At 43.1% G+C, this 27,300-nt stretch overlaps 2 protein-coding genes across 6 annotated transcripts; both read right to left on the reverse strand.

The window, feature by feature from the left end:
* Positions 1–44: 44 nt before the first annotated feature.
* Positions 45–1,534, reverse strand: VEP1 (NAD(P)-binding Rossmann-fold superfamily protein). Its single transcript, XM_078574190.1, has 2 exons — positions 1,344–1,534; positions 45–1,285 (listed from the first exon to the last, which is right to left on the reverse strand). Exons 1-2 carry the CDS (start codon positions 1,380–1,382, stop codon positions 167–169), a joined length of 1,158 nt encoding a protein of 385 aa, XP_078430316.1. The 5' UTR covers positions 1,383–1,534; the 3' UTR covers positions 45–166.
* SRFR1 (Tetratricopeptide repeat (TPR)-like superfamily protein) lies at positions 1,411–27,105 on the reverse strand. Of its 5 annotated transcripts, XM_078574186.1 has the most exons (24): positions 26,852–27,090; positions 26,574–26,683; positions 25,089–25,466; positions 24,961–25,010; positions 22,251–22,295; positions 22,072–22,173; positions 15,541–15,621; positions 14,746–14,812; positions 13,458–13,558; positions 13,264–13,371; positions 10,454–10,524; positions 10,305–10,361; positions 8,658–8,766; positions 7,937–8,017; positions 7,201–7,287; positions 4,107–4,313; positions 3,158–3,486; positions 2,992–3,078; positions 2,795–2,891; positions 2,442–2,533; positions 2,313–2,351; positions 2,144–2,234; positions 1,982–2,079; positions 1,411–1,898 (listed from the first exon to the last, which is right to left on the reverse strand). In XM_078574186.1, the coding sequence occupies exons 1-24, from the start codon at positions 26,968–26,970 to the stop codon at positions 1,607–1,609; spliced, it is 2,898 nt and encodes a 965-aa protein (XP_078430312.1). In that variant the 5' UTR covers positions 26,971–27,090; the 3' UTR covers positions 1,411–1,606. The 5 variants fall into 5 exon arrangements, with proteins under 5 accessions (XP_078430312.1, XP_078430311.1, XP_078430310.1 ...); XM_078574185.1 differs by having other exon boundaries at positions 13,458–13,522; positions 24,961–25,466; positions 26,852–27,091; XM_078574184.1 differs by having other exon boundaries at positions 24,961–25,466.
* Positions 27,106–27,300: the final 195 nt, after the last annotated feature.

Genomic DNA, 27,300 nt, shown 5'->3' on the forward strand with positions numbered 1-27,300 from the left:
ACACTCAATTGGAGAGAGAGAGGAAAAAATGATGATGACGATGATGATTAAAATGATTCAACCGAATAGATTGGGTTTATTGAGGGTTCCATCAGGCGAGGGCACACAACGAACAAAACCCTGCCTCAGCCAAACAAATCACACATCAAGAATGGACTTGGAGTCTTCAGGGAACAATCCTGAAGGCCCTGGTCTTGTCGATCCAGAAGCCAAAGGCGATGAGCGAGTTCCTGAACCCCAGGAAACCGTGCTCCTTGCTCTTGTTCATGCAGTCCAGGCAGCTCTCCTCGGCCCCAAGAACCAAATCCAGAGCCCGCCACTGCGCCACCTCCTCCAGCCTGCTCTCAGCGAGCTGATTCTCCCTGACGATGGCCTCCCAAACCGGCCCCTTGTCCTTCATCGCCTCCTCGAGACTGAACCTCCCCTCCTCGCCCACGTACCCTTCAAACCCAATCCCATACTGCTCGGCCAGCGCCTTCCACAGCTGCTTCCACTTGAACACGTCGCCGTTGCTGCAGTTGAAGGCCTCGTTCCTCGCGAAGGGGTCGACGGCCGCCCAGATTTGCTGCTCCGCGACCAAGTCCGCGTCCGAGGCGTCCGAGTAGCCCTCCCAGCAGGCCCTGCTCCCGGGGAACTTGAGCGCCGCCCCTTCCCGCCGGCAGATGGCCGCGTACGCGCACAGCGTCGACACGGCGTTCGCCGAGCTGAACGGCGAGAAGCCGAGCACGAGCCCAGGCCGGTGCACCGACCAGGACCACGACTGCGCCGACCGCGCCGCCTGCGCCGCCAGCAGGTCCTCCTGGTCGTAGAAGAAGTTGGGCCCCCGCCCGCGCGGGAGCTCCTCGTGCAGCGGCGGCGGGGAGCCGTCGCCGTAGTGGGCGCGCCCCGTCTGGAGGCACACGTGCCGGAGGCCCGGGCAGCTCGGGCAGACCGCGGCGAGGACGTTCTCCAGCATGCGGAGGTTGGCTTCCCGGGTCTCGGGCTCGGTCGGGAGGCGCGCGCTGGCGACGAAGAAGACGTGGGTGACGTCGGCGAGAGGGGCGAGCTTGGCGCGGGCGTCGTCCGCGTCCGACACGTCGCACTGGACGTAGACGACGGGGTTGGCGGTGACGTTCCAGGCCGGCCGCGGGCGGCGGGCCACGGCGTAGACCTTCCACGGGCCGCCGGGCGTGTCCGGCAGGGGCAAGATCTCCGCCAGGCTGTTCCCCACCAGCCCCGTGGCTCCGATCACGAGCCCCACCGCCTCCGGCTTCGCGCCGCCGCCGGTCTCCTCGTCGGACCGCTTCTGCAACGCGGCCCGGTCAGGGTTAAGCTAAACGAGGGATCGGTGGCTTAGAACGTACCTTGGCGGCGCCGATCGCGCCGGACCACCACCAGCTCATCGGCGGCGTAGGAGAGGGCGAAGGAACAAGGGAAAGAAGTCTTCTTTTTGGATATTCGATGCGGAGGTGGAGTGGTTAATAGGACATCCGTCCACCGACGTTTTGTCTCAGCGCCAGGTAAGCAAGCAGCTTGGGCCGGACCCGGGTTCGATACGACAAAGCTTCCCCCCCCCCCCTCCCCTCCTGATTTAGTAGATGATGATCATCATGATGAAAGATTTGAGTTAATCGCGGGCGTACGAGCTGAGGGCGGCGACGACGGAGCCGGTGGTGGGGAAGGTGGACGCCACGTCGGGGAGGTCTTTGCAGGAGGCATTGACTTTGACTGCCGGGTAGAGCCAGGGCTTGACGGAGGCGACGAAATCGTGCGGCCGAGATGCGAGGATCGCCTCCCAGTCCACCTGCACGCCCTCCGGGATTGGCTCCGCCACCTCCATGTTCGCCGCCAGCAGCAACCCTAGAACGACCACGTACCCCACCGCCGCCGTTCCCCTGGATAGCGCCATGAAGTTGTACCTGCCATCTCTCCCCCCCCCCCTTGACTAAGATTACGTTCGTAAATTATTCCAAGATTACGATCGTTTTTTTCTACTACTTACCAGTAGTAAGCCATGGTCAGTATGGCGTCCTGAAGCGGCTCCAGCGCCGTCGGATCCGCGGAGCCGTACGCCTCGCCCGTGTAGACGCTGCAGATGGCCTGCACGTGTGGGGGGGGGATAAAAGTCAACGCTCGCACGGGTGCGGATTGTAAAACGGCTCACCTGCCACGCCACCTTCATCTCCGTCTCGTACTCGGCCCATCTGGACGGCGTGCTCGGTGTTCTGATCGCAAAGTCAATCCCCGTCGTGTCCCTGCAGTTCGTCGAGTAAGCAAATCGGAACTCGGAAGAATATAAAAAGGGGGAGGAAGATTTTTTGGAAATTCTTGACATTTTCTGGACGGTGATCCTCGTCCCCTCAAGACGCTTCCTGCAGTGAATCGGAGTTGATAAGAACTGTTAGAGGGTAAAAAATGGAGTTTATGTTATGATGACAGCCGGATGAGTAAGTTATTCCCACCCTGCAACTGCGGTGCCCTCGCATGTTGTTGCCACCCAGAAGCTCTCCCCCACGGCATCATAAACCTCTGAGCAAAATTTTGCCTGTTTTATCTGCATAAAGATTTATTTGTAGGAGGAATAAGAACCAAGAGGTATCTATGAAAAACTGTGAATTATTTCAAATAGAGAGTTTTGATTTTGGAATCTCAAGGAGAATGGCGTGGTAACCGAAACTTTTATTCTCTGTGAATTTAAAGAGGACTGATTGATACCCATAAGAATATTTTTCCTTTTTCCCCTCGCCTAATGAGTTTTTAAGTTATGACGGTTTTGCAAGGTACTATCCAAAATAACACGGTAGGAGGAGACAACCTTTTGCAGACATTGTTCAGACAGATGAATGACCTCGTCCTCCGCATTAAACACGCATTCAGTCTCTTGCACTACTGATTTTAGGATCTCAAAAACCCTGCGTTCTCAATGCAAAACTGGACTTGTTATACTTTGGGAAAACTCCAACATTAACAACAAAAAAAAGGGAGGGGGCGGGGGAAGGAAATTCTACGTACCTGTGATAATTTGGATAATAGCGAACGACTTTTGCCTGCCCAAGAAGCATCGGCGTGTGCGACCCAAACCCCGAGTTGAACTCCTCACTGGAGTCGAGGAATTATCACAGGTTTCTAAGAATTCCTGATTAAGCGAAATCATGGGTCAATGAATAAGGGAGATTACCTTAGTTTATCAATCCAAACGACGGGGTCGCAAGGCTCGGATATCTGTCTCCATTTGACGGCAATGGAATAAACTCCTCGCCATGACAAAAACCCCGGCAGAGCTGAGCTATCGTCAGAGAAAGCGTGAGTGGGAGCGGATTCCCCCGACCTGTTCGTGCTGCTACTGCTGCATGCCCCGCCCCTGTTTTGGCTAGGGCCACCTGATAGAATAATTTTCTCCTTCCTTGTCCTTTTGCCATTTTCTTTTGGCTGGGACCGGCGAAGGGAGCGCCAAATCTTTGAGACCTTCTGAGCAATCTCGATTGCTGCTAATCCCGCCATACGGTGCTGCAAACAGTTTTCCAGGGAAATATTTATGAAACAATATTAGTGTGTTATGATAGAGTGAGTGTGAAGATGAAAATATCCGCGAAGTTCCCTCTCGTTCGCTTTCTTATAATCGATAAAACGCGGCGTGTCGTTCAACATAACTCTTTGAATTGAGATCAAAATTCGCAAGTACCCTTGGCTACCCACTTCCTCCTGGCATACTCTGGGACAAGTTCCATCTTTGAGAAAAAGTCGTTCATTTTACAGAATTTAGACAAAAATATAGGACGGAAGTGATACTTGGAAAAGAAAATGGGCCGTTAATCCTGCGGAAAACGAAAAAAAAGTTTGGATGCGAAGCGGACTCGATTAAGAAACTTATGCACCGTGAGATGACCGGCTTCAGAAAATAACACGATCTTGAAAAAATCTAAGTTCATTTAAAATAATAATAAAAACAGTCGTCTTCTTGATTGGTTTCTTAGATTAGCTTTTCTTGATGTTAAAATATGTAATGGGAAGAAAATCAGATCAAATTATGAGAGTCAAACAAGAGGAGAAGGAAGAAAGGTACGACAAATCACATCCATAATCAGCGTTGAACTAAGACATGGGTAACAAAGCACGAGCCTCATTACCTGACGCCTATTGGACAAGAAACCTGCACAGTTATACTGAATTTTATGACCAATCAAATCAGCGGCTTGGAGTAGCATATTCGTTTGCTTTGTAATAATACGATCCAGTTTACTCAGACGACCCTTGTTCAAAGATTCGGAAAGCGGAGTCTGCCTAAAGACTCTTTCAGAAACATGTTTGGGGTGCAATCTTTTGCACCAGTATTCCTGAAAATTTGGATGAAGAATAAATAAGCACTTAATACTAGAAGTGCAGTCAAATCATGAAGATCCTTTTTACAAGCATTCTATACATACAGCGCGATATTAGCATTGCCAGAAGGATTTGATACGATTCCCTTGGGAGAGATATCGCAGCCGTTGCCGAGAGAATAGGAAAGGAAGTGAATCTGATTCTTGAATTCAAGAATTTCCAAGAATACCACTATTTCAAGAAAACACCAGAAGATTCAAGAGTTCAGGAAGAGATCAACTGTAGTTTTGTATGAGAAGAGATCAGCAGGGAGAGAGAAGGAAATGGAGATAGTAGCCAAGACAAGCCGGATTGGCCTTGTCCGCCTCTGGTGGCGAGAGGATCTCCCGACAACCAGCCCGAGCTCTGACTTCAGCTTTTGTTTAGGGGTTCCCTTTTATTTTTAGGATGGATCGTTGACCAGCAATCTCTTCACACGTGTCCTGAGGAGCTTGGTGTGATGTCTCTTTTCTGCTTCTTTCTCTTCTCCATGTATGTCCGGGTAATCCCGTATCAGAATTCTCAGATTGTTGCCCATGAGAGAAAATGGAAACTGTCATCACGGAGCATGTGTGAATCACGCGCTCTGAAAACTAGCCGTTGTACCCTAAGGGGAGGCATCAGTTTCTCAACATGTAACCCTGTTATTCTCGATGAAAATATCAAGTGTTTTACATCTTTTGTCTCTCGGTCGGTACCCTAGCAGGATCTTGACAGAAACAAATCATGTCGGAGGGTGCACACTCAATCCCATAAAAATGTGCATGGCTCCTACCGAGTGGAGCTGGAAAGAGTTATGAAAGGACACATCGATAAAAAAAAATGTAGATCAAGTGACATCACAATCGGAAGTTCAGTGATGGTCTTCACCCATAGAAAGGGAAACTACCCGAATAATGATAAAAAATCCAGTATTGACCCATAATGGGTCGCGGGGGCAGTTTTAAGGATTTCTCAGAATCTTTAGTGGAGCAAAATGACGAAGCATATCAAATGTTTTGTGGATGAATCCTGGAATACCAAGATCGACCCCGGTATGGACCCTCCCTTACTCATTTCCTCAAAACAGTCAACGTCGCCAACAACAGGGCCGTCGTGCCACTAAATATAGCCATTATTAATATTACCTAATATTCTGGTCTTAAAAATTTATCAACGTTGATTTATATGTATTATAAAAAACTTTTAAATAAAAGGTACAGTAAATTCAATATTTTTATTTGCACGGAAAGTGGACTAACTGAAACAAATTAAGAAAAAATTGTGGGCGTATTTAACCTTCAAGGGAGGGTGTGAGGGGGGGGGGAGAGAGAGAAAGAGAGAGAGAGAGAGAGACAGAAAGAGAGTGAAATTCTATCCCATTAGATCCTTGTGAATTGTGACATAGAAAAAATTTCTTCATGAAAAATGAAGCCTATGATGTTAATAAAACAAAATTATCCCACTTTCGGGTGGGTACCAGATTACCCTACATGTTAAGCATATCAAAAATTTCTCCAAAGCTGTTTTTGTTTGAAGAAAACTTTAAATCTGTTGCGTCACATTGTGCTGTAACTCCATAAGCAAAACATTCATCCCCCAAAAACTTTGGCAGGTGTCTGGCATCTATTTAACAAGTGGTAAACACCCCTGACGACAACTACTTGTAGAGTGGCTTGTATGTAGTTTAATCTGGTATGCAAGTTCAATTTGCCGTGGCCCCCAAGGTTTTTTGAAAAACTGGAATAAATTTGGGTTAGAAGGGTTTGAAAAGGATACTAACATTGTGATAGGATCCTCAAACTATCTAGGGGTAGTTTCGTCATGTTAGCCCACAAGGGCATTTCAAGCATTTGGTTATTGTGTATTTCCTTTAAATAGGGATGCCCTCCCTTTAGCAAGAAGCCAAGAGGAATGAAGGAGCCCCATCTCTCCTCCATGTCTATGCTCCCTATCTCCCTCTACGATACTGATAGGATATTAAGAGGATCCTAAACCTATCTAGGGGTAGTTTCGTCATTTAGCCCATAGGGGCATTTTGGTCATTTGATATTATGTATTTCCCATTAAATAGGGATGCCCTCCCTTTAGGAGGGCAGCCAAGAAAGAAGAAGAAGAAGAATGAAGTAGTGCCTTGTCCCCCCCCTGTCCAAGTCCAGGTCTGGTCTCCCTTCTCCCCTCTACGATCCCCGTTCTCGAGATCGTCTCTACCTCACCGCATCTTCAGGCGCCTCGTCCCCGGCCAGTCCCTACCTCCTCCGCTCGGCCCATCCTCTACCATTCCCGTTTCATCTCTCCTACCCCGGGAACGTCTACCTCGCCTCGTCCTCCAACCTCCTCCTGATACGAACCTAGATCAAGGACCGTATCAGATACCGTTTCTTGTGATCGTCTCTACCTCACTGCATCTTCAGGTGGCTCGTCCCTGGTTGATCCCTGTCTCATCGGTTCGACCTTCCCTCGGATCATTCCCGTTTCTCCTCTCTACCCCTGGAACTTCTACCTCACCTTGCCCTCTACTCCCCTCTGATACGAGCGTAGATTGAGGATTATACCACATTCTTAGGGCCATGGGACTGTATGAAGATCAGTTATAACTGGGTGGATCTCCTAAAAGAATTATTAAAAGACAGAAATACCAACGGATATGAATAATAACAGATATAAACAACTAAAAGACATAAATATGTTAGAGATGGACATAGAACATGTCATATGTGCACTGCAGTCCACATTTTGAAACGATAGCCCAAGTAGAAACCATAAGACAGTGAGTATAATAAATGGAAAGGAAAGTATGAAAGCAAATGCCTCACTAGGAAATTTGGCATATAGTCACCTAAAATCAACTAAGCAGGAAAGTGATTGGGAAATGACAAGTACCTTAAACAGAGGATCTATGTCTCCGTCAATATCAAAATGAATGAACTCACTGCTGACTCTGGATGCAGTATATAGCGCTATTTCTTTCTGAACGAAATTTCAAATTGAAAACAGTTAATCCCATCCATTGATGAGCTTGAATAAAAAAAGTTGACAAATATTATAGAAAGTTGCGGGGACCTTTGACTTTTAGCGTGTTCCTACAAAAAATAGGTTTCAACTGAAAGTTTCAAAGATGATTTTTATGCCAGAAAAACTCAGAGACTCAAGAGATAGTGCTGCATTCAATATGATAATTCAAGAGGAGAAAAATGTAACTATAGGTGTATATTGGGATGGCCGTTCCTGACCCACTTTCTCCATTTAATCCATCTACCTCTCTCTCCATGCGTGCTCTATGACACTTTGGTTTAGATTAAGACAATTTTTATTCAGTTAACATGGTATCAGATCAAGCTAGACTACCATGCCAAGAAACTCTCAGGGACCCAAGAAATACTGATGCATTAAATATGATTATTCAGGAGGAGAATAATGTAAGGGTCATGAGGGACCTTATTGATTTCCTTCCGGGTACCTAACTGATTTCCTAATCCTGAGTCTCCAGTTGGGGAAAAGTAACAACCGTATTAAATCAGGAAAGCAGGTCTGACACGGTTGAGCAAAATTTAGAGATTCAAGGCGAATGAACACAAAATTTCCATATTGTAAAGTTTTAAGTACTCTATAAATTTACCTGATAAAAGGACAAACATTGCAGCACAAACTTCCCCAATGAGTCGAGTTCTAGGTCCAAGACAGCGTCATAATCTTTCACCTGGCCATTTTTGTGTGAGATCCAAGAAGGGGAAAAGTCAAAAACTTTTAGAGACAAAGATTAATAGGTAAAGACATCAGAATCAGGTAAGGTCACAACTAATTTTCTCCTAAATCAATATGTTACCTACATGACTAAGTTCTATTTCAGACTGAATTCAGACAAATTTTTGGCAAAACTAAGTTACCCAATTAGTTTTTTTGGAAGAAAAAACTTACCCAATTAGCTTAACTAAAGATATGGTATAATCACATTTCCCTTATAAGTTCTATATAAAATAATTCATACATTTCATTGATTTATAGGAGATGGATGTTGGTAAGTTGTGTTCAGACATTTACCGGTGTCATTATCATACATACAATAATCAGCCAGAGAGGGTTATGTCTTAAAAAGAGAGGTAGGCTCTACGGAAAATCTAACTTATGTTGGCACATTGCTCTTCTTATGCAGAGCAACTAATCATGGTTTCCATCCTTCATTTACAGGTCGCGAATAGAAAAGCACATATGAGCAAAATATGTCTTAGGCTGGCCAGACCAAAAACAAATGGATCCCATCAACGGACCTTGACTTATTGAGCCTCTGATGTCTTATAAAATTAGGAATGCATCTCGAATTAAAGAAGCACATAAAATACCGCATTTTTATATTCGCCAACAGCGTGGTAGCAAGAGGCACGTAAGTAGAGACACTCAATATTAGAGCCTTCTACCGTCAACGCAGCAGACAAGTCGTTAATGGCATTCCTGCATAATTCAGTTCAAATTAATATCAGTAAGGCGTCCTCTCTAAATAAAAAACAAACACACTAAGCAAAAAGAAATTGCTCAAAATTTCTACAAAATTTTACTAAGTACAAACTCAAAAGTGAGGCCCTCTATGACTGAATGAAGGAAACCAATGAAAGTACATGAATACTTCAGAAAGGATTGTTAATGGATGACGACTTATCACAGGCTAGTCCAATGGCTCACAGTTTGATGTATTAGCCATTAGGTTAGCCATTGGCATGTGCAATTTGACCCAATAACTAGGTGCAAATATGATGTTACCCTAAATGAAAAAAAAATTGTGCCATTCCAAACAAGATATTCCAAAGCAATATCTCATCTAATGGGTCGATTGTGCCTTAAACTATATGTAGCACGTCGGACCCACATGCTACCTTGTAACATATACAACAAGAGATTTGGCCCAAGTATGGATAACCCAGTATGCACAGCAATGGCTGGCTTAATAGCTAGTACATCAAACTGTGGGCCATTGATCTAGCCCGTGATAACTTGTCATCTATTAAAAAGGAGGATGGCTACAAAATGGATGATCCATCAATAGAAATTACACTGAAATTACAAAGAAATTACATAGAAATTACCTAGAAATTTCTATATTTGATTTAAATGTTAGAATTCAGGAATCATATTAGGAAATTCGGTTCAAAACACATTGCAACCAATGGAATGGGATGGTGTCTCACAGGTAACCTATTCCCTAATTAAATCATTCTTGGTAGCTTAAAAATGTTATACGGCTCCAGAAAAGATTCTTCCTCGAGAACATGCAGGTGATTTTGACTAAAAAAACCAAAATAATCAAGAATAGATTTTAGAGCTGCATCCTGTTCTTGACAAAAATTCAGCTTCATGTGAAATTAACCATCGTTAGTTTTTTGGTAATGGTTTTCAATTTTTTCCATCATATTTGAGCAACAACCAAAGATTATTTTCTATAACTTCAGGCAAAATTATGGAGAAGGATTCAACCTTGATTACCAAAGAGTTGAACTGGCAATCTTAGACAAACATTAGCGGATTCTCTCTCAGTTCTCCATCGTTGTCCCTTAGCAAGGCCAAATTTTGAAACATTTATGTCAACGGAGAATGACCTAGCACATGTTCCGTCACATGTATCACACAATTTAGGCAAATTTTGACCATTGTAATAGCCGTTGGAAGATCTATTGGGCCTCGAAGTATAAGCCCAAAACTTGTATAAATGTACCCCAAAAACCTAATGAAAAGTGAGTCTTTTTCTCTTACGGGATTCCTCTCCGTCTCTCCAATTTCTCTTCTTCTTGACAATTTACCAGTTTAAAAAATCATGAACACTGAACATTAAAAAATTCAAAAGTTAAAACCAAACGACTGCCCAATTTTTACAGGCTAACAGTTTTAGTTACACCCCAACAGCAAACATCCACCATGCAATACAAATGCAAAAGATTTGTATTGCACAAGTTGTGTTCATCAGCTGCCAACATATAGCTATGTAGCATAGATGTTACCTGTGTTGGCCTGCTCCATGGAGAAGAAGTCCACGTAGATGATATGCTTTCACAAAGCTGAAGATCAAATGGAAAAAAAAGACAAGTAAAACCACGGGAAAACTATGGTGATGTACAACAAGAAAAAGAAAACGTATCCTTTTCAATACCTTCTGTCAAAATGAAGTGCTTGTTTGAGACATTGCAGTGCCATCTTTGAGTTTCCTAAATCTTGGTAGAACTAGATCATGGACAGGGTAAACGTTATCAAAGATCAAGGAACTATATAGGAAAGAGAAAAAAGTATAAATAGAGACGTTTGGATGTAGTGAAAAAAGCTATGACAAAGTGTGGAATAGAACATCCTAAAGCCATAAAAGTGCCATCCGGAAGTCTTGACAGCTCCAGAATGTGAAAACCTTCATTATGTCTAATGCTCTCTACATTGGATACATGATGCAGCCACGTTGATCTCAGGAATCTGTAGACTTTGGGAGGGAAAAAATATGATATGTTTGTAAGATAGGATGTCAGTGGACCCACCAATACCAAATAAGGGCAACAAATAATATATCTGAGGGTCCATTCTGTGAAAAAATATCTTAAACTCCAAAATTAACAAAAATAATACCTGTTTAAAATAAAACATCTAAAAATAGTAAAAAAGGAATCTATCATGGAAAAACCAAGGAAATGTGATATGATCTCCAACCTCTAAAATAGTCGCCCCTTGTTATGCAAGAGGCAAGAAGATGAAACCACATGTGGCCAATTCGGCAAGTGGGGGGACGACAAGGGAGGGAGCCATGAAAGAGAGTGGAGTGGCCAATTGATAATCAACATGGGAGATGCTTAGGCCCGCCACGGCTCTTGATTAAATTCTTCCATTTTTTTAATCTATCACTCTATCTTTACATTTCATTGAGCAAGAATTTCCCTCTTTGAAAGACACCTACATCAAGATCTCTATCAAAATGCAGTTGAGAAAGATGCCGCATGTCATCTATTTACTCAAGGAAGAATTTGTTACGGTCCCCATGAAACAATATGCAAGGAAGAAGAGACAGAAATAAAATATAGAAGGGGGAGTGTCACATGCAGTAGCACGCGACAACTAAAGAAGTCGTAACTAATTTCCAGTGTGAATGGGATGTATAAATAAAGGGGACAGTGAATCAAGAAAGGGGGATTTTCCTAACTTTGAGAGGGGGGACACAAGGGAGCTCTGCTGCATTCGGTGAGAGCTCTGGGCGTGGAGTCTTGAGAAAGGGGGATTCATCAATGATCGGGAGCATCGGAGGATTATTCATCTGGGCGGAGATATAAGCAGAGAATCAAGTAAGAATTTCTTTTTGAAAACTATACTTGGATCTTCGGGGTTATACCAGATTTTTTTGAAAGAAATATTTACTAAAGGAAGATGCTCTGTGATCTCACTAAAGTTCAAAACTTGCAAGATTCTGAAAGGCAAAAATAGCACTAAAGATAATGCTTCATTATCACACGAAACTCTGATAGAGTCCTGCTAAGAACTTAAAACAGAAGACCCAGTAAATAGGTGGCTCAGTTAATATACATGCCCGCGTAAAAATAAGTCAAGCTCCCTTCTGCCTTTGCACTCGACGGCCTATCTCCGAGGAAACCTTTGCATGCCTCCGTTACCTTTTGGGTGGCCTACGCCCCATAGAAACTGTCTACCTGAGACTATCCCTTGGCCCGTAGGTACTGACACAAGGTTAGAATTCTAGCTCTTCCAGAGTGGTATCTCACTGATGGCTCGGGTAATAACCAGTTCTTGAATAAGTAATAAGGTTATAAATAACGCTTGTAAAGACATTAACGAGTCTTTTAAGAAATGATCAAGGTATAATTTGGCTGTATTTGGTTACCGTGAAGGGAAGAATTTCTGCATTTGGAAGTTCTTGAGGGTACCTTACTATATGTTGGATTCAAGTGCTTACTAACTGTGCTAAAAGCTATAGATGATTGCAAGGGCGCTACTTTTCATAAATAAGCTTGATGTTGCAGTTCAATACTATCCCTCCATCGTTCAATTATTTTCTTCCCTATCTTATTTTCCTCCTCACGTCCAGATTTTATAGAGACTGCTATGAGCTCCCTATCGAACTATAAAGGCTTAGTCACAGAATACCAAGAGAACTTTCTTTTTGAAGAACTAAATTTCAAATTTAAGATTGAGGTAAATATCGTACACAAGAACTAAATTTCAAATTCATGATATAAAGTCTATATCGTACACAAGAAAGAAATGACATAGCATCTACATCTCTTTCAGGATCATAGAGAAAATAACAGGATAAGGCTAAAGCAAACATGAGATGAAAGAAACAAGTTAACAAAACCCCATTGATTCTATTGGACTAGACTAGAATCAGGATGGATGAGAAACATTCAACTTAATGACAGAGTGGCACAGTGATATGTTCTTTACAAGATGAATTAGCCAACCAGAACACACGTGCGAGTCCTCGCACGTGTGAACCAGTTTAAAATAAGAGTTAACCTGCACGGGAGAGGGAGCAGGCATTTTTCTTGGAAGTCTACCAGAATCGGAAGGCTGGCGGAGCGCCGGAAACCGGAGCAGCAGAGGGATCATCCGCAGCCGGAGGGACTCGCTCATTGAGGACAGTCCATATTCTATTGTTCTCTCTTTGTTTGGTTTCAATTTGATGAACTACTAATCTTCAATGGAATATCTTGGATTTACCTATTGAAGTATACGATCTGGATACATTATCGTATCACATAGCAACGTAAAGAATATTGAAAATCATGTGTCTGACAACAGGACAAATAAAACCCACCCAAAGTAACTTTCATTGATAAGAAAATCTCTCATTAAAAAGTCAGACTGATAGGTACAGTCAGGTTTAGATCATGAAAAATGATGGTTGAGTACTCATGCAAAGTAGCATAATGAGCAAATGCATAATTAGTGATCACATCATTGCATTGTTACCTGTGCAAAATTTACCCATCCTTCAAGAAATGTCTCATCGATGTGTACAGCATTATGATATGCTTCTTCTGCTTTATCATACTCGCCAACCGCAGATAGAGACAAACCCTATCACAAATTTCACAAAGTTTTCTTTAAACACAGAACTTTATCTTCAGTAAAAATGTTTACAAGAACATGTCAACTGAACTTACCAAGTACGCATAAGCATATATACTGTGCTTCTCAAGTGAGATACAAGATGACAAATCATCTACAGCTGCAATGTAGTCTTTCAATTTAAAATTGACGATTCCTGCAATGTAGTCTTTCAATTTTAATTTAAAATTGTTTAGGGAAAGGAGAAAAACGAGAAAACACTTCACCTTGCACGACGGGCGAAAAGCCCTAGTTTTATACAGGACGGGATCCACTAGCCATTAGTGAGACCCGTTAATGGCTAGTGAATACAACAGCAAAAAAAAAGGGATATAAAGGTAATATACTGACTTATAGAATTAAATAATAATGAATAACATATAGCTCCGCAAACAAAATGTCTTCTCTCATCTGAATCAATGATGTCATAATTAATTGAAAATGGATGAGAGAAATGTATGGTACGACCATGTAACCTTTAACTTTTGTAGGTTTTATCACAACATATCAAGCCTTTATTTTGTGCCAAATGATTGAAAAGTCGGGCCAAGGGAAAGAAATGGCACTAATAGAGAAAATAACCAGAGATACTTCATATCACTAACCTTAGAATTGATATCACCTTCTTTAACTGTCTAGATTTCAATCCTAACTTAAATTTCACGAACAATGTCATAAGAAGTATTTTCTCTCTTTTCATGTCCGGAATAAATACCAGGATTGTTTGACGCATTGAGTAATACTAACAGTTCTTTTCTATTCTTTCTACCTTCTCTTCTTCCCTCTGGGAGTTCCTACAGTGTCCCATCTTCAGCCATCACCAAGCTTCAACAAAGAATAGTCCAACAATCTCAGAAGCTTCTCACCCGGAAAAGAATTAAAACTACTTAATGATACATCTTAGTTTAGCCTGGATTCAATCTACCAATGATACCCACTTACCCAGCAGAATTCCCCAGCACCACAAGTTTAAATTGCTTTCATGTTCTATAGAGAACACTACATTTTCCACATCAAAACTCTGAAGCGCTAGGATCAGCTGCCAACAATAATCATTGGTCTTACACGATTGTCCAGAGACATTGAGAAGAATCTTTTTCCTACTTAAATTAAACACACACTCGAATTGTTCGAAAACAAATTTCTTTCTGACATAGAAAATTTTTCCTGCATCAGTGCTCTATTCTCGCTCATATTGCATCTAGGCACTCAATGGAACTCAGAGCAGATAAAACATGCCTAAAATCTATGTACCAAAAAATCTGAGATTAAGTGAAAATATTGAAAGGTAATACATGTGATTCCGTGGAAGGCAAATGGAAACGTTATGCGCTTTAGACTTACCCCTTTCATGTAAGATATCGGAAGAATTCGGCTCTAACTCCAATGCTTTTGTCAAGTCTTGAACGGCCTGATAAATGGATATGTTAGATATGAAGCCTGGTGTATATTCCTAAAAAGTAAAAAAAAGAACAATCGAAGAAATATAGATCTATGAGAGGTAATAAACCACACGGGATCTGTCTCTCACAAAGATGTTTAGGGTGACATCAATACTGCATGATAACCATTGCTGAAAGTACTGGAACTGACGGAAGAATATTATTGTAAACCTTTATGAAAGGTTTTAAGCAGATTTCATGTCCATTGTAGATTTCATGTCCGCCTATTCAAGGTAAACACACTGCCAAAGTATCAGATATCCTTCCGGTTTGAAGGTTGGAGAGAGTTTCCCCATTAGCCTATCTATTCCTTCCACTCTCTCCCATTCATATTATGCCTTACAAAACTCAACCCAAAGGATGCTACTAACTGTGCACTTGGTAATTCTGGAAACCGTCTTAGAGATGAAAGCAGGAGACTGGAGAAACATTTACACAAACCAGACTAATCTATCAAAATTGAACAAAACAAGTAACATCATCAGCCATTTACAGATAAAAGCAAATAGGAAGCAAGTTTAATTGATGCACCACAATTGAACAAAAATCCACAAGAAAACTGTTTTATGGTGGTGCAACTCCATCCAGTTCTCAACAAATTTGTTAACTATTATCCTCGACAACAAATCCTTGACTACATCTGAAAAATAACAAAAACCCATTGTTATAAATTAACCAGATCGTCAAAAGAATATACCTCTATAAATTCCCCTAGTGCAGCACGAGCTTGACCTCTCCGCTTCCATGCCTCCACAGCCAATGAATTCACTTCGATAGCCTAAATTACATAGTACACAATGAAGAAGATTATTATGAAAGAGGAACTGATGAATCAGGATATATAGGCTATTTGACCATTTTTTGACTCAATTTATAACATTAGATAATCAAAACATAAGTATTCTAACTCAAGATCACTTTTACACCAACAAGATGAAAAATCAATAAAGCTACTTTGGCGAATCCAGTATATTCCAGAAGATATTGGGTGGCTCAAAAAGATTCTTCTCGTCAGAATCTTCTTGAGCGACACAATATCTTATGGAAGATTCTACAGGTCCAAGAATCTGCAGAATATCTCCGGTAAAGCCTATAAGGTTTTTGATTTTCTGTTCTTTCATGTTAGTGTTGTTCTTCTAAATGTTGTAAATTGTCTTCTCAAGGGTATCGTCATTATGAACATTCCTTTATCTTTACTGGCTTATATAAGGCCCCTCAGTAACCATGAAGACAACAGTTTCAAGTATTTATTTTTTATGAGAAATATGTACCTCTCCTTTGGGTGTTCGCCTTGTTAGAGAGTGTGCCAGTGCTTGTGGACTCAAGCACAACCCCTTGTAGACTCACGGGCTGAAGAGGCTAGTTCAATGGATTCAAGACTCGGCTGCTTCAAGTAGAGCAAGGCTTGTGGACTCAAGTCGTTCTTACACCTTTACTGCACTAACATTACTTCATTGAATTACCCTTAGAAGAAGACGATGAGGCATAGGAGAAGAGACCATGGCTAGTAATGATGCCGGAGGTAGAAAGATAAGAGAAGCCAGAGAATTCTCGAAGTGGCTTTGGTTTGTAGGTTTGCACTACAGCTTGTAGCAAGTGTCCTCGGCATGACCATGTTTTCATGTAACAGTTACATGAAATGGAAAGATCTCTGTTGGACCCTTGACCAGGTAGCACAGGCTTCAATGCCGGGGAAGGCATGTGTGGGGAGGAATAGTAAGTGAGACGACCCTCCCCATAAGGTTCAAGACAAAAGCTCCCATTATGCTAAAGTGCTATTGCAGAGGCTGATTTAGAGCGAAGAATTTGAGGAGTGTCTCTTCAGTCCAAACAATATGAAGGGCCTCCTTAAATGTCACAAACTTTTTTTGATGGATGATCTGACTGCACTAGAAACACATGCTCTCTATCCCATGACAAGTCTGAGAACATGGAATTGAAGAAGGTATCCACAACAGATCAGGAAGCATGTAGTAATCCAACTCAGCCCATAAAGAAATCAATTCGTTTCTATATTCCCCAACAGATCGCGGACCTTGGACCAAATTTGTGGAGCGGGTCACAAGTTCATTGCTACTGACCAACTTCTTTTTCAAATAAGTCTCAAGAGCAGTGTCCCAAAGATGTTGATGGTGTTGGCTGAATTCAGATATAAAAATTCACTGGCAAAGGGTGGACTGATGTTCTAAGGAGCTAGCTGTAAAAAGCACGCTTATCATTGAGCAAATGAGAATAATGGGAAGCAGTGGGAAGTGGCAGCTCTTCTAAAAGATGTTTGAAAGATTCTTCATAAGCTTTCCTTTCAAGGTCATTTAAATGTAAAAACGCTATTAGAAAGTACTGGCCAGCTTGGGGCTCCTTCTGTGCAGAGTTTCCATGGTTGTTCACCATTGCGGTGATGCCCAAGGCCATGGTTAGGGACTGTTGTGACTGCCTGAGTAACCCATTGTTCATTGGCAACTTGTCAGCAAATAGAATGGAGGATTATCAGAAAATGCGATAATCCCTGATGCATCTGGGACCTGAAAAGGGGTACAAGATGGGTGGATGTCATCACTCATACCTTTCACTATCTGCGGTGCATGTGTACATATCGAATGCAAGCAGAGATGGAACCGTCAATCATCAATGCATGCCGAATCGTATTTAAACTAAAGATCCCTCTAAAAGTGCGGCAGTTTGGGTTGTGGCTCCTTAGACGAAGATTGTTGATGTGGGCCTTTAGGAAGAGATGGCTACCAGAAGCCATGACAGAGTGCATTATGTGCATGGAGGGTGAAGAAGACTGTTCCCATCTTTTCTTTGAAAGCCCTCTTGCTCGGACAATGTGGACCAGCCAATCTATGATGGGGTTGAATGTCTTCACATTGGAGTCCTTCTGGAGCTCACAACAGGATGGGGTACCCAGGGGGCACGATGAACGGGGACAGCAGCTTGTTGTGCCTTAGGCAATATCGCTGCACCGCAATGAGGTCATATTCAAAGGACGACATGCATCACTTTCACTTAGGGAGGACCACCGATCATGGGTGATCTTCCCCCATTTTTTTCAAATAAAAAGGATTCATTCTAGCAAAGTGAAATTCAAAAGATATGAGAGGTAGAGGATAATGCCATTTACTCAATTCTGGTGTTAATAGAAATATACAGGCCCGACAACACATTGGCATCGAAAGATGAGCAATAACACAGATTTGGCATGCTTCATGGCAGGTTTGATCCCTGCGCAAACAAAGGTGGAGCCAGCACGATTAAAGGTAGAGCCACACAAATAGATTGGAGATCAAATCTAGAGGGAAACTCTGAGGTTTGGCTCCGATACCATGAAGAAGTCAAGAATCAAAAACAGCCCCACCCTCATTACCCATTTTAGGGTTCATTACTGATATGATCTCCGTCGAATTTAGGCTAAATCGCATCATTTTACCCACTACGGGGATTTCTGTCATTTCTCACTTTGCATGATATTTCTCTTTAAATAGCGCAGCCCTCCTTTAAGGAGGAGAGGCCAAGAATTAAATGGAAGTCAGTGGTTCTCGTAACTCCTCTGGAAATGTTCTCCCTCTCGCTGTGAGTTCTTGGTAGTGATATGACTGCCGGTCCTCTATCTTATCTTCTCCAACAAGAACTCTCAAGCTCTTATTAATGGTATCAAAGCGAGCTTGATCCTCCACCACCACCACTATGATGGATTGTCCACTGACCAAGAGGATCCCAAGAGGACAAGACCATTATGCAGACGGATTGCTAAATATCCAAGAGTATTGAATTCCTGCAGCTACCGTGGGCGAGCACATTGTGCACCACCCAGTCAATAAGGCAGGAGCAGTTCTCTCACATTCGCGACGTCGCCATCATGCTGCTGACACTACATCTATCGCACTCCTACATGGCCCAAAGCACTGGCTGGAAGAGCTGCCACTGGAGACGCTGCCCTGTAACTATTGCTGCAGGAGGTGCATCCTCTAGAGATGTCATACCTGTAGCCTCAGCCGCATCAACCACTGAAAGCGCCATCATTGCCATGTTACATCTCCATCTGCAGCTGTAGAAGTTGTCGTTGTCTGTCATCCAACTGCAACATCACAGCTGTGCCAGCTCACACTTCGGGCAGTGCAAGCACCAAGAAAGGGGCCCAAGTTGCAAACCCCACGATTTGCCACACTCGCTTTCCAAGCAGGGCTGCTCGTCTCCACCCAGCTCAACCCACTAGGCCAGTTGAGCACCCAGTCAGCCCAGCTGCCAGTATGGGCTACCAGAAGGGTCGCCTGCCTTCACCAAGCTTGGCCCACCAGGCCGGCCCAAATTTTCAGTGGCCAAGGCCACCAGGATGGGCCCCCCATTTCTGTCTAGACAGGTCCACCAGACCAGCCAAAAATGCAGCGGCCAGGCCACCAAGATTAGGCATCCTTCTCTGACCAACCCAGCCTGCAGCCCAATCCTTGTTGGCCCACGGAAATGTTGGCACATCACAGACTCTCTACCAACCCTCCAAAGACTAACATGGAATTCCATGGACTCGCAACTGATCGACTGCGGATCTGCCGCAGACTGGCCTCGGACCCACGGCAGACTGACAATGAGTCCATTGGACCAACCCATGTCGGCCGGAGATCAACCATGGATTTTGTTGCTGGCCAACCGTGGATCAAACACATACCACCAACTGACAAACTAGGGATTACCACGGAAAGCAACAGATCCAAGACGACTCGCAATTGACCGACTGGGAACTGCTACAGACCAATGGAAGATCCATTGCGGACCAATCGTAGACCCACCGCAAATTGATCCGTGGACCCTTTCCCTGGACTGACACAGAACGATCATGGACTAGTAGTGAACCGCCACAACCCAACGCGATTCAAGCCCTCAGCTCAGCTCTGCACCACCACAGTGCCCAGCAGTGGCCAGCCAAGCCTAACATGAAGTTCAGCCACGATCAAAGAGGGGTCAAGCCATGATCATGCAGACATTCCAAATGAGGTATTCAATAAGGTACTGGTACGATAACCGCGGTCCAGTCAGACCTAGGTTGGAGCCCACTAGGATAACCGCGGCCCATTAGTTTTTGCTTAACCTCTATCTTGGGGAGAAGCTGACCATTGATGGGAAGAGTACTGCTACGATCCCCATCATACCTGGGGCACTTGCACCATTTTACCCATATGAGGTATTTTAGTCACTTCTCACTTTGCATGGATTCCTCTTTAAATAGGGCAGCCCTCCTTAAAAGGAGAATCCAAGAAGTAAATGAAAGTTGGTGGTTCTCCTTATTCCTTCTCCAATGATGATCTTCTTGCCTCCTACTTCCTTCCGCCTATGATCTACTATGCGCTCTTCCTCTCTCTGATATCTTGGCAACAATCTTACAACCGGTAATTTTCTATTCGAATCTTCTCCAATAAGAACTCTGATATGGTCCCTGTCATATCTAGGTCTCTTTTGTCATTGCAGACCAGCAGGGGTATTCTAGTTATTTTGGCCTTTATGTAATTCCTTTAAATTGGGCAGCACTCCCTTAAGGAGAGGAGCTAGAAGTATCAATAAATGTGTTTCACTCTCCAGCGAAGTCCATCCCACCCTAAGAAAAACTTGAGACGATTTGTCTGAAGAGAAATGTATCCCACCCTAATAGAAACTCAACTAATGAAAATTTTAAGAGATAGAAAGATTCTGAAAATGCTATTTGAATATTCCAACATTTCACTATTGAATAATGTTAATGATCCTTCATAAAGGGTTAGTTTAAATTTTACAGGACAGATATTCAATAAGGTAAAAAGTTTAGGAAATCTTAAAATGAAGTCAGAAACAAACAATATAATCATCCAGTATCGGTCAAAATAACGATTTTATCATTCTCGTTGAATATCAATATCTACTAAAACTAAATGTTCTGTGGAAAAGATAAAAATAACTTGGTGTTGATGTGGAAGATTTTTCAGCGGCACTTCAGGCTTCTCAGGAGGGATGAGAGAGAACGAAGAGAGAGAGAATGGCCAAGTAACATCATAGCCTCTATGTCCCAGACATGCCATTTAAATCTGGCATACTGAGGGTCAAGTCAGACCTGAGATGATGCAGGCCCTAGTCTAAGAGGTAACTGTTGACAAGGGACCACACGTGACACTCATGTGGGTCCATAGTTTGAGGAAAATAGCCGTTGCTATTTTCCATCGTTGCTTTTCTTTATCTTCCCGTTTAGGGTTATTTCTGTAATTCTTCATTTCTCCCCTTTTGAATATATCTAACCTAAGTGAAATGAAAAGAACTATCGTTTTCGACCACCTCAAAGACTTCCGCTCTCACAGTAACAATTATAACGTTAACCCAGAGGAGGGATATATAAATGATAAATAGAAAAGAGAAATTAAGACACAAAAGGAGGGGAAAATAAGTTTGCCTCAACACTTAAGATCCAGAGAATGAGAAGAAGATGAGAACTGGGAGAATGTTCCAACGAAAAAATGTTTGAAGGTTTAAAACCTTAAATCTGTTAGTAAATAAAAACTTTACTTCAAACTGATGAACCAATGTGATAGGATTCCCAGCCCACGTGGGGGCATTATCGTCATTTTATGTTGTTGCCCTTCTCTTTATGTTGCCTTTAAATAGCTCAGCCATCCTTAGAGGAGGGCAGACTGAATGTGGATGCTTAAGTGATTAGTGATTAGTGGTTTCTCTTCCTCTCTCGTCTCTCCTACGTCTACGCTCCGTCTGCCCTCAACGGTCCCCGTCCTTGTGACCGACTCTTCCTCACCGCATCTCCAGGCGGCTCGTCCCCGGCCGGTCCCTACCTCCTCCGCTCGGCCCATCCTCTACCATTCCCGTTTCATCTCTCTAACCCCGGGAATTCCCTTCTCGTCTCACTCTCTTCCACCTTCAGATACGGACCTAGACCAAGGTCCCTATCACAATGTTTAGCCTATAATTAAGAAGAAATCTGAAGAAATATAAGTATTTCATATGTAAAACTGTGGAACTCCAGCTGGAGTTTGGAGACCTCTGGTGGATATCTAGGGTTTTTGGAGAAACAGAAAATTTGACTCACGAATATTGTTCCCCATATTTATGAGGTTAAAAGTGGGCCCAAATGTTACTGGGCCCATTAAGATACAAATGGGCCCGAAAGTTAAAGAAAAAGGATTAAGTAAAAATAGAACACGGACTAGTTGCTTTTTAACAAAAACAGAATTCATTGGATCCAACTGAAGAACTCACTCACCTTTGTAAAATCAATAATGGCCAAATCAATCTTCCTCTGGAATGCAAATCCAGTACCTCTTCCGATCAACGCCTCAGGAGACATGGGATCCTCCTTCAATATCTGTTGGAGAATTATCATACTTTGATATCATAACGTCAAAGATGGATCTTCCAAAAACCAGGACAAAAAAATATAACCTGCGTGAACATGGATATAGCACTCTCAAAATTTCCTGCATTTACCTGTAAAAATTTGAAAACACAAACATTTGAAGCTTATTGGATCATAAACCTGGTGATGTATGCAAATAGATGCAAGTACAGATGCTAGATTAAAGAGTAAAGAAATCTCATAAATTGTACGTCAAGTTCCATGTCCGCTCATATGCTCTTGAAAATCCCGAAGGCCGATGCACTCGCATCAAGTCAGGTATTCTGATAAGAACCCTTGAGTACCAATCGAGAAGAAGACAGAGAGGGAGGGAGAAGGTTCCGGAGAGGTCGTCAGTGGAGGGACAGGAGATGGCCGGATGGACTTCGGCAGGAGGCGAGGATAGGCCCCGACAGGATGGACATCGCTCACGGATGGATTACTTATGGGATGGACATTGCACGGAGGAGAAAGAGAGGACCAGGGAAAACAACTACAAGGCATGATTAGACTCCCTTCCGCCAAAACACCCATGGAACTCTGCCAGCTAACTCTTCATGCTGTCACCAACATGCCTCCATTGCCACTCTGTTCAACTCAAGGGGACCCACCGAGGTCCGAAAATTATCAAATTCATTCACTCTAGTGCATCTGACAACCTCATCGATGACACATTATAATGCAGCCTCGAGTTGGAGAGGAGCTTGACATCACTTTATCACATTCGGTTCAGTGACAGCAGGTGGAAACGCAGCCGACGTCTGCCCCAACATTTGGCTCCAAATTCAAGGCTACTCGGTCGTCATCACCTTCTGTCTCGTACCTGATCTTTGCCTTGTTGTTATCCTAGGTTTTTCCTGGCTGTGAATGTTAGGATGGACGTCGACTCAATGGGATCTGTTGTCACTGCAATTCCTAGCAGACAGCATGTGATACACACATTACATTACATCCTGGGTGTGCAACAGTTGAAAGCCTCCCCAGCCGTATCCCCTCACAAGCAAGACCAAACCATCGGCCACAGATAATGTCGTTTATGCCTGACAGTGATCTTTCCTCTGCACATCATGTGGACCATCAGTCTTCCATCAGTCTTCCGGCTTTTCCTGATTGATAAAGAAGTGTTTCATTAACTGGCACACTTTCCATCAGTCATCAGGCTGACCATGACCCTCTTTGCTCCACTGTTCATGAGTCAACCAATCAAGTTACTTCCAGGTTCAGGACCAATCCATATCGGTATCATTTACAAAAGAATGAAACTCGAGAAGCCACCACCAGCATCATTTGAACATTGCAGCTTGTACTTGAGCACAGCATTACTCGTGAAGAAAAAGACTGTGAGTGGCAATTTTGTGTTAACAATTGAGCTCTTAACAGTGTCACAGTCCCGAAAAAAGATTTCTGCTCCCAGTGGTCGACGAATTACTCAAAAAACTTCAAGGGATGACGATCATCTCCAAACTCGACTTCAAATCCAGTTACCATCAGATTCATTAAGACAGCCTTCCACAACTAAGTTGGTCATTAAGACTGTGTGTTGATCCCATATGGCCTCCGCATTAACCCTGCCACTTTTTAGGCATGTATGAACCCCATCTGCCAGCAGTATCTGAGAAAATTTGTTTTGCTCTTATTTGATGATATTCTGATTTGTAGCCATTTGGACACTGAGCATCAGAGACATTTAATGCAAGTTTTACAGGTGCTGGCAGACCAGTTCTGTATTCATTTGAAGAATTACTTCTTTGCACAGCCGCTGTTGGAATATTTGGCTGCATTGGTGGTGACTACTCCTTTGCTGGCAGACCACCAGCTCTGTATTAACTCATGTGGCACCAAATGAGAAGCTCGCACCCAAATACTTTGAACCCTACCGCATCAACTGGTAGCTCAAGGTGGTGGCCTACTGTCTTGATTTGCCACACGAAGTGCACATTCATGCGCCTCAGCTGAAGTGCACAACAGGAGACGCCGACCACATTCAACCAATTCCTGCGGGCGCTCTGCTGAATATGAATGTGACCTGCGTGGATCCCAGATCCATGTGTTGCACAAAGTTTGAAGGTTCCCCACCTACTGGGTGGGACTCCGTGACTTTGAGGCAACGCGGGAGCTTGCCAGGAAGATGCGATAGTAATTTCCAGACTTCATGCATGAGGACATGCTGGTCGCAACAGTAGGAAAGTGCTGATGCAATATGCATTCGCATCTATGAGTGTTGACCTCAGTCCAAACAGAGAGATGACTTCCTGGTCCAGGCCAGCCAAGAAACAATATCTCTAAAGTTATCCAACACAGAATATGACGGCTCTTGACACATCATGAGTGCCTTCAACACAGAATATTACACACATCGTCTCTCATCCCACTCTCATTGTTCCTATTGCAGACATTAATCCCTATAAGCCTGGAACGATTCTCCTCTCCGGGCAATGGGAGTCGCACATTCCGCCTTGCATGCCGGCATCATCTACTCTGCCAGATCTATCTCCATCTCTCCTTTATTTTTCGTTCCTCTATCTTCCTTTCTCTCTCTCCTCTGAGAGCGTGAATCCTGAGGTGGAATCGAGATAACATTAGGATGTGTTTGGGGAGTTCAACGGGGTCTTATCAGTAGATGCACTAGCTACAAATTAAATTGCACAAAACGCACACCACATGTAGCAGTAGACGCACGGATTGAACAAAATTGAGGACGACTTGGTGTGTGGATGTTAAAAATGAAACTGAAAAATAAATATATGATATCTGTACCAGTGAGATTCCATGAGACAGCCGAAAATCCAGGCTTACTGTCTTGCTCCCTGGATGATCATTGATATAAATTTTCTCACTGAAGAATGTTGAATCATTCAGGATGTTGCATAGTTCAGACAGACAACCTGATTTCAGGTCCGTCTCACTTTTCTTATTTGATTCACCACTAATTTTAGGGCTTCCATTCAACAAAGGAGCGCTGGTGCCAATGGATAGAGGTTTGAAACTGGAGGAAAACGATTTACTTGATCTTTCTGCAGGTATCGTATCAGAGATGGATGGACCAAGCATAGAATTGAAATGGCAAGCCAAATCACAAGCAGATGGAAGTGAATCCTCAACATTCTGGTTACTGTGTTCGTTTTTCTGCTTCATGGAAGCAAGAAGCTCCTCTAGTTCTAATAGCTTCTTCAAATCGGCAGCTTGATTGACAACCTTTTCATAGCCCTGCTCCCAAACGTAGGTGCTTTCCTCCTTTCTCCCTAAGGCCAACAGAGCCTGACCTGCATATGATCGGGATAAGTCTTGATTGATATACTTTTATCATACGTAATAATTGATTGAATCAAATAAAAACAATTTGGGATAATTGCTCGACATAAAGTTTCGGGTATCAGCAATAAAGTCGTTACAAGGAGTGACATTGAATCCCAGGTAGACATGGTTGTTCTGTCCTGTTCATTTGAAACGAACAAAATATTCACACAAAAGAACTGCACAGGGCCTTGTTCGTTGTTCTGTTTTTTTTTTTCAAAAACGAACAAAATTCGCACATTCACACAAATCTGCACATTCGCAAAAAGTTAGTACAAAATTTGCACAAAGCAAACAAAAGAACCGCACACGGGTTTATGCAATGTTCTGTTCGAATTCGTTTTTCTTCTGTTCAGAAAACCGAACAGACCGAACAATTCACACAAATTCACACAAAAAGAACAGAACGGTCACGTCTAATCACAGGTATTCCACAATTTTCTGATCATGCGATCATTTCAAATCGTTAATGCCTGGTCATCTATCAGCTAACAAATGACAGTCCGAAGCTTGGTCGCGGATCTTTCCTAAATACAGCATATAGCTCTGTATTGAAGTGGATAATCCCAAATGCAGACAACAAAACAGATCGGAACGCTGAAGTCCTCTGTCACTGAAAAAATTATCATTAGGAAACGATTATCACTAAAATTCTATGCTTTCACACACCTAAGGAACTATAAGTTGCAGACGAAAACTACCGAGCGCGTGTTTTTTCGGACTTGTTCGTTCTTCATCAGATTACTTTATAGGAGACCGAACCTACGAAGTATGTTTGGAGGTTGTCACTTCAGGATTCATTCCCCGCAAAATGTCAACGCTGGGTTAACCAGTGACATAAAACGAAAGATGACATTGTAACGATGAAAATATGGGCATCTGAGCAACAAATCCTTCATGTGTAGCTCGAAGACAAATCCCTCACAAAGGTATGCATAGTTAACGAGTAGATTTTTATTTATCACAAAGGTATGCGATGCGGCTCGAAAAACCGCAGCTTAAACACAACGAAACTCTCGCGCATTTCGTAATAAAACATGTCGAAATTAATTACTTCACGGCAATTCTGAAGCTACCTTTGAGAATGTAAGCCTGGATAAAGTTAGAGTCAATCTGCAGCGCCTTGTCGCAGTCCCTTACCACGTGCTTGTGCAATTCTAGTTGGCTATAACAGAGAGCTCTATTGCTGCGGTATTCAACGGAGAAAATGATCAGTACAAAACTTCCCGAAACACAAATTTCCAAAAATGTTAACGACACTCGCCAATATATCCTGCAAAAGATAGGCATGAGACTAAAAAACGGCGAGAAAACCCCAGCCGCGTGGCATCTGGCGGGAAAGACGAGCGATTACCAGATATCCTGGACGGAGCACGATTCTTCGACAATCTTGTCGAGGATACGGATGGCCTTGGACCAATCTTTGGCGCTGCAGAGCTTCCCCAGCTCCCGTCTATCGCTCTTGAAGGCCATCGAGGAAGACGATGAGTGATGATCAACACGGCAGCCACATCCCGATCAGAGCTCACCCTCTCAACTCATCGCCGAAGGCAATTTTTATTTGCTTCCTATAATATTATCAGTTCCTTCATCACTTTCAGACGCAAGACGACGAATGAGATATTCCTCCCCCGGCCCCCCGTCGATCCTTTTGATGACGTGGCATGCCCGATGATGATCTTTGTCAGCCGTTCTGATAATCGGACGGCGGAGAGTAGACTTACCAGAATTGAAAAATCCCTAAATTCGATTAATTCTATCGGGAAGAAATACGCGCACGTCAACGCAAGCAGCCCGCGAAGA

The sequence above is a fragment of the Wolffia australiana genome, chromosome 4 (genome assembly GCF_029677425.1).
Source record: "Wolffia australiana isolate 7733 chromosome 4, ASM2967742v1".
In the NCBI taxonomy this organism is placed as follows: Eukaryota; Viridiplantae; Streptophyta; class Magnoliopsida; order Alismatales; family Araceae; genus Wolffia; species Wolffia australiana.

Coding starts and splice junctions, on each gene's coding strand:
- VEP1 (XM_078574190.1), bottom strand. CDS start 1,382: ATGAGCTGGTGGTGGTCCGGCGCGATCGGCGCCGCCAAG. Junction 1,286..1,343: donor GCGCGATCGGCGCCGCCAAG/GTACGTTCTAAG, acceptor GCCGCGTTGCAG/AAGCGGTCCGACGAGGAGAC.
- SRFR1 (XM_078574184.1), bottom strand. CDS start 26,970: ATGGCCTTCAAGAGCGATAGACGGGAGCTGGGGAAGCTCTGCAGCGCC. Junction 10,525..13,263: donor GATGGGTAAATTTTGCACAG/GTAACAATGCAA, acceptor TCCATGATCTAG/TTCTACCAAGATTTAGGAAA. Junction 2,235..2,312: donor AGGATCACCGTCCAGAAAAT/GTCAAGAATTTC, acceptor GACGAACTGCAG/GGACACGACGGGGATTGACT.